A 12168-nucleotide genomic window follows, 5' to 3' on the forward strand; every position below is an offset into this window, starting at 1 on the left:
TCTTCTTCTAGAACCATCCTTATAATATACTCCCGTGTCACTGATTTTGCTTATGCTCTAAAAGGTGTAGGACCAAGATAGTCCTACAACCAAATGGTTTTTACCATTGCCTTTTTTTTTTTTTTTTTTTTAAGAGCAGCTACCAGATTATAAGGAGTCTAGAAAGAAGAGCAAATTGCCTCCCGAGAGCCCTTCATGACTGGCCATTTAAAAAAAATGTACTCTCCGCCCTGGCTGGTGTGGCTCAGTTGGTTGGAGCGTTCTATACACCAAAAGGTGGTGGGTTCGATTCCCAGTCAGGCCACATACCTAGGTTGCAGGTTCAATCTCCAGTTGGGGCGCATACTGGAGGCAACCAATCGATGTTTCTCTCTCCCCCCATTCCTCTCTCTAAAAACATCAATTAAAAAAAGAAAAGAAAATGTACTCTCCTCCCCCAAAGTCCGCCCCCACATAGGCATGGTTTTTCTTTTGGGCACACCTGCTCATTGAGAAGGGAGGTGGCAAAACCTGTTTGAGAGTGAGGTTACCTCCCTTCCACACCTTCCTCCTTAGAGGCAAGACAACAACAGCTGAGGCAGAGAAAGGGTAGAGAATTGTTGGAGAGCTGGGGCGACCAATTCCCTGAGGACTCCAGGTGTTTAAAGAAGGGGGCACATTTGTGAAGATGGGAACTACACAAGAGGCAGGAGAAAAGACATTGGCTCTTGGGTAAGTAACACCTTAGCTAACTTGGTTGGAAACAAAAAGTGAATACTCTTGGGACTTTCCCCACCATCCAACTCTCACCACGTCTAATCTTGGGTTCCTAGAGGCGATAAAGCTGTAGGAATTATTGAGAAATCAATCAAAATAAAAATGTTTACTTTTACAACCTAAAAAAAAAGCTGTAGGAATTAATGTACAGAGAAGAGATGGGGTGGCTTTAGGTAGGAAATGTTGGTATGGTATGGGAACTGGTGACTAAGGAGTCCAGGGTAATTCCCTAGTGTGTGTTTTCGTAAAGGAAGTTCCTATATTTTGTGTCTGATAAATATGCCCCTATTCTCTGTTTTCTAACCCCCATACTCCAAATGGCTGTCAGGAAAGCCGACCCAGAACTAAGTTTGGGTCCAGGCTTTCCCCAGCAAATCTCTTCCTCCTCACCTTCTTCCTCTCCCCTCCACCTAGACCTGGTTTCCCCTGACCACTCCCCAGCAGGTGGAGGAAAGGCAGGCCTGCCTAGGTGCCATCTTCCTGGACTTTGCCAAGTGACAGCTGGGCAGGTCTGTCGGCTTCCAGCCAATTGTCATGTGGAATACCTCTCACCCCTACTGTGTAGGTGGAGCAACTGCCATAGAGGTAAATATGAGGAGCTTGACATCTCCCCTTCCTCTGCTCCTGGCCCTAACAGTCGGGGTGTTCTGTTTCCAGAAAGTGGTGAAGATGGTAGAAACATCTACCAGACAAGTTCTTTTCAAGGCCTGTTCTCTGCTCTGCCCCTTAATTACTATTCTTCATTCCTGTGTCTCCTACGTATAATCCAGTTCCCTCGAGACATTACCTAGTTTGTCTCATGATCATCTTTTCTTCCGGGGGCCGGGGGACTTCCTTAGGGTCAGGGAGAACGCAGAAGCAGCAGGACTGGGGGCCTCTGCGAGACTTGGAGAACTGGAGCTGAAGGAGGAATGGCAGGACGAAGAGTTCCCCAGGTGAGGAGGTGAGCGGGAGGTTGGGAGACGGAAGTGATGGTCACAAATGGAGGACAAGGATGGCAAATTAGAACTTGAAGAGGTGGGAGTAGGAAAGCAGAGGTGTAAACTCATGGCAAGGAGAGAGAATTGATACCTGGCTTGATGCCTTTAGCCTACGTTTCTTCCCCCTTTTAATCTTTTTCCCCCCTCCAGATTGCTTCCTGAAGAGTCTGACTCTTCTGAAGACCCCGACAATCCTAAAAGAGACTCACAGGCAGGTAGGTCAATTAGGACCTAGGCCTCAAGTTCTTGATTCTAATCCAGTGGAGGGTTATGCCGCCCTCATCCCTTTGCAGTTCTACTTCCCTTTTCCCAACTGTCCCCTGTGTTAGTCCTTTAGAATTCACCCCATATTATCACTTCCACATACAAAGAATCCTAACCAACACACACGCATCTTTCTATTTTTTTGTCCCCCTACCCCTACCCAGGTACCCCCAGCACTTTAGCCCTGTGTGGCCAGCGCCGCATGCGTAAACGTCTTTCTGCCCCAGAGTTACGACTGAATTTGACGAAGGGGCCTGGAGATAATGGTGTTTCTCCCATCCACTCTGTACCTTCCTCTCCTGATGACAGTACTGACCTGGAAATAGACGAATTGGAGACACCTTCAGACTCTGAGAAGCTGGACAGTGGACATGAATTTGAATGGGAAGGTGGGAAAGAAACCTGAGGGACAATCAGGTAGAAGTAGAGGCCCGTGATAAAGCTCAGGATGGATTTAATGGGACTGAAGTTAGAACTAATAAGGTGGGGACTGAGAGGTCAGGTCAGCAAAATTAGTTCTTGAGGATGGAAAGGTAGAACCTAGAAATCCAATGGGAGAGTAGTCCAATAGAGGAGGGGTGGGGTCTTTTGTTTATCAAGAAAAACTATTGGATGACTGTTGCATGCCATCACTGAGCTAAAATTGGAGTTATAAAGATGAATAAGATCCCTACCCTCAGAGAATTACCTGTTTGGTAAGAAATAAACATATATACAAATAAGTGCAGTTAAAGGTTATGACCTGCCTGTGTATAGGGTACAATGTATGCAGGGAGAAAGAAAAGGTCAGCTCTGCCTAGGACTTCACAGAGGTGATTCTGAGCAGTTGTTTATCAGGTGGTTGGAGAAGCAACTAGGACTATAGCATGACATGTTGGGAACTCAAAGGATTAAGCATGACTATTTAGATATTAAGGAAAACTGTTTCTTCTCTACTCATAACACTTCTGACACCGGACGTGTGAGTTTTCCTCACATCAACCAATTCTCCAACTCCCCAGGCACTAACAGGTATCTAAGATTCAGTTATGACACTAACTTCCTGGAGTTAACACAGACCCCAGAGGTTAAGGGCTCAGTACCACAAGACTGTGGCCCCTCCCCCCACTTCAGACACCAGTGGCATGTCCAGGTTGTCACCTGTGTTTCTGACCAACTGGCTACACAATGCCCCCTTCTCAGATTCGATAATTTGCTAGAATGGCTCACTAGCTCTCAGGAAAACAATTTACTTACTGGATTACAGATTTGTTATAAGAGGAACAGCCAGAAGGAAGAGATGCATAGGACGAGGTGAGTGGGCAGGGGTGTAGAGCTTCCAGGCCCTCTCCAGGCACACCACCCTCCTAGCACCTCCATGCGTTAACTGACCCAGAGCCTCTTCATACCCCTCTGATGGGGTTTCTATGGAGGCTTCATTATGTAGACATGACTGATTAATTCACTGACCATTAGTGATTAACACAACCTCTCTCTCCTCTCTCCCCTCCCCAGAGTTCCAACCTTCTAATCACATGGATGGTTCCCCTGGCAACCAGCTACGGATCCTTAGGGGCTTTCCAATGTCACCTCATTAATACAAACCCATGTTTTTGAAAGGGGCTTGTTATGAATAACAAAACACCTTTTCACTTTTTTCATCAGGAGCTGTCCCCAGAGCCAGGAACAAAATAACAACAACAAAATATAATATCACTCAGATAGGAAGGGCTGAGAGGTGAAGAGAGAATGACAAAAAATAGTGCTATGTTAAATAAGCAATGTCAAATCATGGAGATCCTTGCTACCATGCTAAGAATTTAGATTTTTATCTGATAGGCAATTGGGGGGTGGGGTCATTGAATGCTTTTAATCAAGGGAATGACATGATCAGATTTAATTGCTCTGAAAAGATTGGAAATAACCTAAGGGCTCCCCCAGTAGAATATTAATGCTATTATGGTGCATCCATACAATGGAATACTAAGTACTAGGCAATTATTTTTTAAAATGAGGCAGCTCTATTGTCATGGAAAGATTTTGGAGAATTAGTGGGTGCAGTATATTGCCATTTCAGTAAAGAAGGTAGGGGAGAACAGAAAGCTTGCTTTAGTGGTGGCGTAGAGGGTGGAATGGAGGAAAACAGACTAAAGGCAGGGAGGCCAGTTAGGAGCGTTGTACTAATGCCAGGTAAGAACCTGAACCAGGACAGTAATAGCGGAAAGAATGTAATGGAGGTAGAGGAATGAGGATCTGGAGTCCAGTTGGCTTGAGGGCTGATAGAGAAGAAAGAGTCTTGGACGATGTACAATTTTCTCTCTCAGGAAGCTAGGGAGATGGGTCATTCACCAAGAAAGGAAATATGGGAGCGAGGAGGAAGAGCATGTCATCGAGTTGCACTTTGTGTCTGGTGACTAGGAGATGACAGAGACGGACAAGGTGGAGATGTCCAGTCTAGGCATGGAGGGACATGGGTCTGGAGTGAAGAGAGAAGCCTGGGTTAAAGAGGCAAATTTGGAAATGCTCACCTTATTGGTGGCAACTGAAACATGGGAATAGGTGAGCTCACCCAAGGAGAAGTGTGGAAAGAAAGAAAGAAAAAATCCAGAAAAAAAAACTGATACTGTCAAGGGCCATTGACCTACCAGAGTCAAGGTTACCTCAAGACCACTGTGAGGAAAACGAGTCACAGGAAACTGAAACCCGCCAGGGTCTGGGTGTATTGAACACACTAGGGCTAGAGTCATGGGGGAAAACTGAGGAATGAGAAGTTGAGTAATAAACTCTAGGCATCTGGGGAAGGTACAAGATACTGAAGGTGTGTATTCCGCCCTGTTGATCCTTCCCCATCCCTCTCTTTTAGATGAGCTACCCCAGGCAGAGGGCCTGGGGGCCAGTGAGGCAGCTGAAAGGCTGGGCCAGGGTTGTATGTGGGATGTGGCTGGAGAAGACGGCCATCGCTGGAGGGTTTTCCGGACAGGGCAGAGGGAGCAGCGAGTGGACATGACTGTCATTGAGCCCTATAAGAAAGTCCTATCTCATGGAGGTAATGGCTAGCATAAGTGGAGGGGTGAGAACGGTGACTTCTGGAATAAAATGCCGAAGCTGGAACCTTGTTATTGGGTTCACAATCCTCAGAGTCCCTCAACCTAACCAGGTCTGTCAATTTTCCCTTATCCTTCCCAGGTTACCATGGTGAGGGCCTCAATGCTGTCATCCTCTTTGCTTCCTGTTATCTACCCAGAAGCAGCATTCCCAACTATACCTATGTCATGGAACACTTATTTAGGTGAGATGGAAGGCCTGAAGGGCTCCAGGGTGGAGGTTAGGGAGGGAAAAGTAAGAAAGAAACCCCTTCTTGCTCAGTAGCTGGTTGTAGAGTCTACAGTAAGGTCCCTCTCATTTCCCACAACGCAAAACATAAACCTTTCCTGATAATTTTGTCCCTCCAGGTATATGGTGGGAACTCTGGAGCTGCTGGTAGCAGAAAATTATCTGCTTGTTCATTTGAATGGAGGCACAAGCAGGGCTCAAGTTCCACCTCTGAGCTGGATACGCCAGTGTTACCGGACTCTGGATCGGCGGTGAGCCTCAGAACAAGGGGCTGAGCCTATTTTACCTTGTTTTGTTTTATCAATCCTCACCCTTTTCCATCTTTCCATTCTTTCTACTTCCATTTAGTTCTTCCTCTTTTTTGTCCCTCTACACCCCTTTCCAAGCCTTTCCTGTCTTCTGTTCTCTCTTGGGATTAGAGAAATCAAGTTTCAAATCTTGCCTTTGCCAACCAGCTATCTGACTTTGGATTTGTGTGTGCTCGGGGGTTGGGGGGGGTGGGTAGAGAGGAGGAGGGAAGGCAGGGGGGATTGATTATTTTGTTTTTATCAGTTCTATGGCTTTGAACAAGTCACTTAACCTTTTAACCTTTCTGGGACTCAGTTTCCTTATTTGCAAAATGGCAAAATACCTTTGCTGCGGGGTATTTCTGAAATTAAAGTAAATCAGAGTGGCATATTGCCCGGCATTTAGAAGGCACCCTACCTTTTCCCTGTGGTCTTGCCATTGATTTCAAATTCCAATCCATTTTCTTCTTCTGCCTTCCTCCCTGACCCACAGATCTCTTCCCCTCCTTTGTTCCTTTCTTCCCCCATCTTCCATTTGCTCATTTGTCTCTTTCTTCTTCCCTCTTCTTTATTTTCTCCTCACTGGCCTTCTTCCACCTGGAGTTTTATAAATAGGCCTGGTCATGGAGGGATGGAGAAGTGTACTAAAGGAACTTATATGAGGAGGGTAGGACACGGGAGGGAAATGGGGCATCAAAGATCAAGCTGAGGGCCGAAACCGGTTTGGCTCAGTGGATAGAGCGTCGGCCTGCGGACTGAAAGGTCCCAGGTTCGATTCCGGTCAAGGGCATGTACCTGGGTTGCGGGCACATCCCCAGTGGGAGATGTGCAGGAGGCAGCTGATCGATGTTTCTCTCTCATCAATGTTTCTAACTTTCTATCTCTCTCCCTTCCTCTCTTTGAAAAATCAATAAAATATATTAAAAAAAAAAAAAAAAAGATCAAGCTGAGGGATACTGAGAGGAGAATTTCCTAAGAATGAGGAGCATGGAGGGTTGAATAAGATGGATGGAGCTGAGATTGCAATTAAAAGAATGGGGGTTAGACCCAGTTGCCAGAAAAATCTAGAAATTAGAAAAGGAAAGGAAGTTAAAGAATATAGCTCCACCTGATCTTCAGGTAGAAAGATGGAAGAAGAAATAGGATGATCTCCTATTCTTCTTCAGGCTAAGGAAAAACCTGCGTGCCCTGGTGGTTGTCCATGCCACGTGGTATATGAAGGCATTCCTGGCACTGCTTCGGCCCTTCATCAGGTAGGAGCTCTGGGGACAAGGACCCCCTACCTTCCCCTTCTTCCCATTTTTTTAAATGAGTTCATTTGAGCCAAATTGACAACATAAGCTCTAGAACAAGATCTCAGATGCTCCCCACTTCTTTCCCATTTTCAAAATCAAGAAGAACTTGCCCCATCCTGACTCTTTCCCGTCTTTTAACCACTCTCCACCTGTTCCATTTCCCTTTGTAAGGGTCTCCAGGAGCTCTCTTCCCAGTATACAACACATATGGTTTATCCCCTCTTTTCAGTTCCAAGTTCACACGAAAAATTCGTTTTCTGAACAGCCTGGGAGAACTGGGCCAACTCATCTCCTTGGATCAGGTCCACATCCCCGAAGCTGTCAGACGGTGAGTCCTGAGCTTAAGGATAGTGGTTTGGGGTGGGATGTGTAAAGCCAGTATCCATTTTCTTTTCTTCTTCTTCTTCTTTTATTGATTTCAGAGAGGAAGGGAGAGGGAGAGATAGAAACATCAATGATGAGAGAATCATTGATCGGCTGCCTCCTGCACTCCCCCAACTAGGGATTAAGCCCGCAACCCGGGCATGTGCCCTTGACTGGAATCGAACCTGGGACCCTCCAACCCGAAGTCCGAAGGTCTATGCACTGAGCCAAACCAGCTAGGGCCAGTATCCGTTTTCTTAATGCCTTGGGGGAGACACAAAGGAACTAAAAACCTGAGGCCCTGCTTTCAGATGTTCCGAAGCATCTGGGCAAATATGCACATATGCAGAGAAAAAGCTAAGGACAGGACTCTACTGTATCCAACACAAACAAATAAAAATCTGTACATGTGAGTGCCGAGGCAACAAGGAATGAAGGAATAACCACAGCACAGAATTTAGAGGAGATTCAGAAATTAGAAAGGGACCTTTGTTGGCAGTAAATTGGAGAGACTATCCAGTCGGGGAGGGGTGCTGGGGAGCAAAGGAACCCTAAATGATGACCAACGCAAGCATCACCGATCTTCCATCCACCTGGCTTTTCTCCCCAAACCAGCGAGTGAAACCCAGGTTCTGCCCTGGCCTGGTGGCTTAGTGGATTGGAGCATCATCCTGTACACCAAAAGGTTGTGGATTTATTCCTGGCCAGGGCACATACCTAGATTTCGGGTTTGATCCCCAGTCAGGGTGTGTGCGGGAGGCAATTGATTGATGTTTCTCTCTCTCTCTCTCTCTCTCTCTCTCTCTCTCTCTCTCTCTCAAAAATCAATTAAATATATATATACCAAATAAACAAGAAAACCCAGGTCCTGTTCCTGTACCATTTATTCTTCTCTCTCCTAGGCTGGACCAGGATCTCCATGACTCAGGAAGGACCTAGCCTGGGATTGGAATAAAAGGCCTTGGAACCAAGCAAAGATATCAGTCTGCCTACACCTTTACCCCCGAAACATCTAAGCTGTTTTGTAAATCATCTCATCGTCAACCGCAGTACCACGGGATCTGTACATCTCCGTGTGTCATTCCTCCCCAGTCCTTGCCTTCCAAGCAGAGCTTGAGGTCTGGAACCTGATCTGCTGGTGACTTTCATTTCAGCAAGGAGTGGTCTTTTGTATGGGCCAGTGCAAAGCTGTGGGTCTTCGTCCTGCTTTAGCTGTAGAACCTGGGGCAGTCACTTCATCTCCAGGAGTCATCTGCATCCTCTTCAAGGAAGGGGCTGAGATCTCTCCACCTGGGGTATTCCAGGCGCCCGATGAGGGGCCATGGGAAGAGCAGGACTTCACCGAGCACAGCCAGCCTGCCTGTGGGAGCCAGCAAGGAGTCCATGGCCCCCCTTTCCCCCCAAAGCTTGGAGAACCGCTGTCTGCCGCCTCATTCCTTCTTAGTCCTGTCTGCTGCCTGTGAGCCTGGGAAGGAGTGTTTTCAAAACCTTTCTCTAGTCAATCCAGATGTGCAGTGCTCAATAAATTGCGAGAGATTGAAGCTGTGCGCCCACGAAGTGCCCTGCTCTTTCCCCCGCCCCTGACATCACAATCCGTCCGTCCGCAGCGTTCTCGCTGCCGGGGTCCCCGAGGATTTCCAGCTCAGCCCCTGGGGCTTCGGGAGGGAGGCGGGGGCCCTGGGGGAGGGCGTGGCGCGCGCATCCGAGCCCCCACCGCGGGCCTCGGTTCTAACGACCCGGCGGGTCGGTGAGAGCGGAAGGGAGGAGGGAGAGAAAGGAGGAGCCGGGCCTCGGTCACTGGCCTCCCTCCCAGCCCCACACGGTCCAGCCCCATGGTCCCCGCCGCCGGCGCGCTGCTCTGGGCCCTGCTGCTGAGCCTGGGCACCGGGGCGGTGGCGGGGGCCCAAGGCCTGGCTTCAACGGGGAAGCAGCCGACCAGGTTCCGCTCCAGGGGCCCGATGACCCGCCACTACCGGCCCACCTCCCGGACCGGTGTTCCCCCGAAGAGAAGGGTAATAATGGAGGATGAGGATGACGTGGGGGCCACTGCCGACCGCCTGGCGGGCCCCGCCGTTGACGAGCTCTTGGCTTCTACGGTGTTCACGGACATGAACAAGCTGCGTTCCTGGGAGCAAGACCAGGATGGGTCTTTGGAGGAGGGGGTTGTGATTAACGCCCAAAAGAATAACAGCGAGTCAGGGATTGACAGCACGCCTTCCAGCACCACGAGGAGGTTCACCTCCAGGTTTGCAGCGAATATCCAGGAGCCGGAATACAGGCTGACCACGAGCCTGCCGCCCGGCAGCTGGAGGTCTACTGAGCACCAGCCGCTGTACGACACCAGCCTGACCCGCTGGCCAACAGCAGGCTCCAGCCCCAGGCGCTGGTCTCGCATCTCACCCTCATCCATGCCACCTCCCGAGGACCTGCGGCTGGTGCTGATGCCCTGGGGCCCGTGGCACTGCCACTGCAAGTCGGGCACCATGAGCAGGACCCGGGCCGGGAGGCTGCAGGGCCTTTCTGGGCGCCTTCGAGTTGGGGCACTGAGCCAACTCCGCACAGAGCACCGGCCTTGCACCTACCAGCAATGTCGCTGTGATCGGCGTCTTGAGGAGTGCCCCCTGGACACGGCCCTCTGGTCTGAAACTCAGACCACCACCACCACCACCACCACCACCCCCATGCCCATCCCCAGGCTCATCCCCAGTCCCAGCCCCAGCCCAGCGCTTATGTTTTGGAAGCAGGTCAGGGCTGGGCTGGAGGATATTTGGAACAGCCTCTCTTCAGTGTTCACCAAGATGCAACCGGTAAGTGTTTGGTGATGAGCCAGATCTTTGTCGATAGCTCTGCAAAGTCCTGAACCAGCCCGGGTGCTTGCATGAACTGCTACTTACCTGTCTGGTGACTGATTCCTAATATGCATTGGTTTATTCACATTATTGTTGGCCATGGATTCCACCTGTTATGTCTTGAACAACTGGTTGGTCATTAGGCAACATGTATTATTGGTCACTAGATGATAACTGACCAAATTGTTAAGAATTCTTGACGCAGATAATTAATGGATATGGAAGATAATTAAGTTTTCAGCTTATTAATGCAGTTAAAGAGCAACAACAGCCAATATTTGAGGTCTTGCTATATGCACTTCACCTGGATCAATCCTGCAACAGCCTATGAGGTATTATTATCCCCACTTTACAACTGAAGAAATGGGGGTTTATTAAGCCAGTAAGTGGCAGAGTTACAGTAGAACTTAGACCAGATTTGACTCTAGTGTCGATGCTCTTAACCATCACTATCCCCAAGAATTGTTCTGGTATCATCCTCAGCAACCTAAGAATTCTTAAGGACAGGCCTCTGCTTTACCAAAAGAACCACCGAAGGCTCTCGTTGACCTGCTAAAATATTCTCAGTTGACAGAATGACAGGACCTTTGGGGAGAGAGGAAGGACAATAAAATGTATGCATGGTCATTTTAATGGTCTTTGTGTCTCTCCTTGTGTGTCCACAGCCATCATTCAATGTAAAAAAGCATCCATGGGGGCAGTCGTGTTGAGGGAATGAGGGTTTGTGGGCAGAGGGAGAAGCAAGGAAAAACGAAGTAGATGTCATTATAATATTCCCCCTTTTCTCTATTTTGTTTCCTTACCCAGATAGACAGAAACCGGAGGTAATGGCCACTTGATCTGCAAGAAGAGGTGTCAGCATCTCAACCTCTCCTCCCCTTTCAATCCCAGCACCCACTGGGTATTTTTTAGTACAGAAAAACAAAACTAGAAAAAAAAATTGTTTGGTCTTGTGTCTTTTTACAGAGGTATCTGAGGGAGGAGAGACCAAAAATTTTGTGAAACTGAACTGGGTAGCTAGCAGCATCTGGCTTGGGCTTCTCCTGTCCCCCAGGATAAAATGGTTGTTGTTCATCTTCCTTATTTCCAGAGTTGTTTTTTAAAACAAGTCCTTCTTTTGAAAAAATCTCAGCAGGAGTTGAGCCCTTAGATGATGGTGGTCTTGCCTTCACAATACTTAGCCTTCTCCTCAGAAAGGACAATGGTACAAAATCCCACACCAACCACTTTCGAGGAGTTACCCTTCATCAGCCGTATCTATCGTTTAATCCAATATGCACCTGTAGTGATTACTCTGTGACTATTTTGCTTCAACTTTTTATTTGAAAAGTATATTTAGAAGTCCAACAAATTTTCAATATAAATTACGACTCTCAAACCCATTCCCATCACTCTAAATATTGTTAAAGTGATGGCAGCACACACATAAGAGAAGGTAATTAAAAGAGAGAGAACCAAAGGAAAGATCGTGCCCAAAGAACTGGCCTAAGAATGAGGCTAAAAGATGAGGGCGACCAGATTCCAGGAGCCTCCATCTTCCTACCCGATCCCGTCAACCCTTTAGATCTAGTAAAACCCTCATGCTATTGAGCTACTTTTGGGGCAACAAGATGAACTACTTTCAGAGCAACTAGCTTGACTGGCACAGAGTAGATTTGGAATGTTATCTCTGAGCAATTTTAGACCTTGGAAAACTTTAGAAAATACATGGAAACTTGAAAAAATTAGAACCTCAGTCACTGTAGCTGGGGGCAAACTTCATAGATGGTGGAATCAGCAGAGTGGATCCTCATTCCCCCCCATTCCTGACCCCCCACTACCACCATGCTTCCTGCTACTGAGCTACTGACACAGAGCAGGCAGGAGCTCATCTGTCCTGTGCTGCCTCCTAATCTCCCCAAGAGGAAGGGGGCAGGACAAAACACACCTGAGAAAACGGAAAGTGCCTGAACACCCTGCTCCTCCGTTACTTCCCCACCTAAAGCAGGCTCTTCGGCCAGGTGGGGCATTCTTCAGACAAAACTCCCTGAGTCTTATTTGTGTCTGGTTCCAGGACTAGGGC

At 48.1% G+C, this 12168-nt stretch overlaps 2 protein-coding genes across 10 annotated transcripts; both read left to right on the top strand.

Annotated features, from left to right (window-relative positions):
• The first annotated feature begins 522 nt into the window (after positions 1–522).
• On the top strand, positions 523–8798 carry BNIPL (BCL2 interacting protein like). Of its 9 annotated transcripts, XM_059673815.1 has the most exons (11): positions 553–711; positions 1171–1341; positions 1596–1699; positions 1887–1951; positions 2165–2389; positions 4843–5025; positions 5166–5268; positions 5432–5563; positions 6766–6852; positions 7124–7222; positions 8160–8798. In XM_059673815.1, exons 2-11 carry the CDS (start codon positions 1291–1293, stop codon positions 8194–8196), a joined length of 1086 nt encoding a protein of 361 aa, XP_059529798.1. In that variant the 5' UTR covers positions 553–711; positions 1171–1290; the 3' UTR covers positions 8197–8798. The 9 variants fall into 9 exon arrangements, with proteins under 9 accessions (XP_059529805.1, XP_059529800.1, XP_059529802.1 ...); XM_059673817.1 differs by lacking the exon at positions 1171–1341 and having other exon boundaries at positions 525–711; positions 1596–1691; XM_059673821.1 differs by lacking the exon at positions 2165–2389 and having other exon boundaries at positions 531–711.
• Positions 8799–8922: 124 nt separating this feature from the next.
• On the top strand, positions 8923–11560 carry C18H1orf56 (chromosome 18 C1orf56 homolog). The gene is made up of 2 exons (XM_059673825.1): positions 8923–10064; positions 10914–11560. The coding sequence occupies exons 1-2, from the start codon at positions 9090–9092 to the stop codon at positions 10932–10934; spliced, it is 996 nt and encodes a 331-aa protein (XP_059529808.1). The 5' UTR covers positions 8923–9089; the 3' UTR covers positions 10935–11560.
• The last annotated feature ends 608 nt before the right edge of the window (positions 11561–12168 follow it).

Source organism: Myotis daubentonii, chromosome 18 (genome assembly GCF_963259705.1).
Source record: "Myotis daubentonii chromosome 18, mMyoDau2.1, whole genome shotgun sequence".
Lineage (NCBI taxonomy): Eukaryota > Metazoa > Chordata > Mammalia > Chiroptera > Vespertilionidae > Myotis > Myotis daubentonii.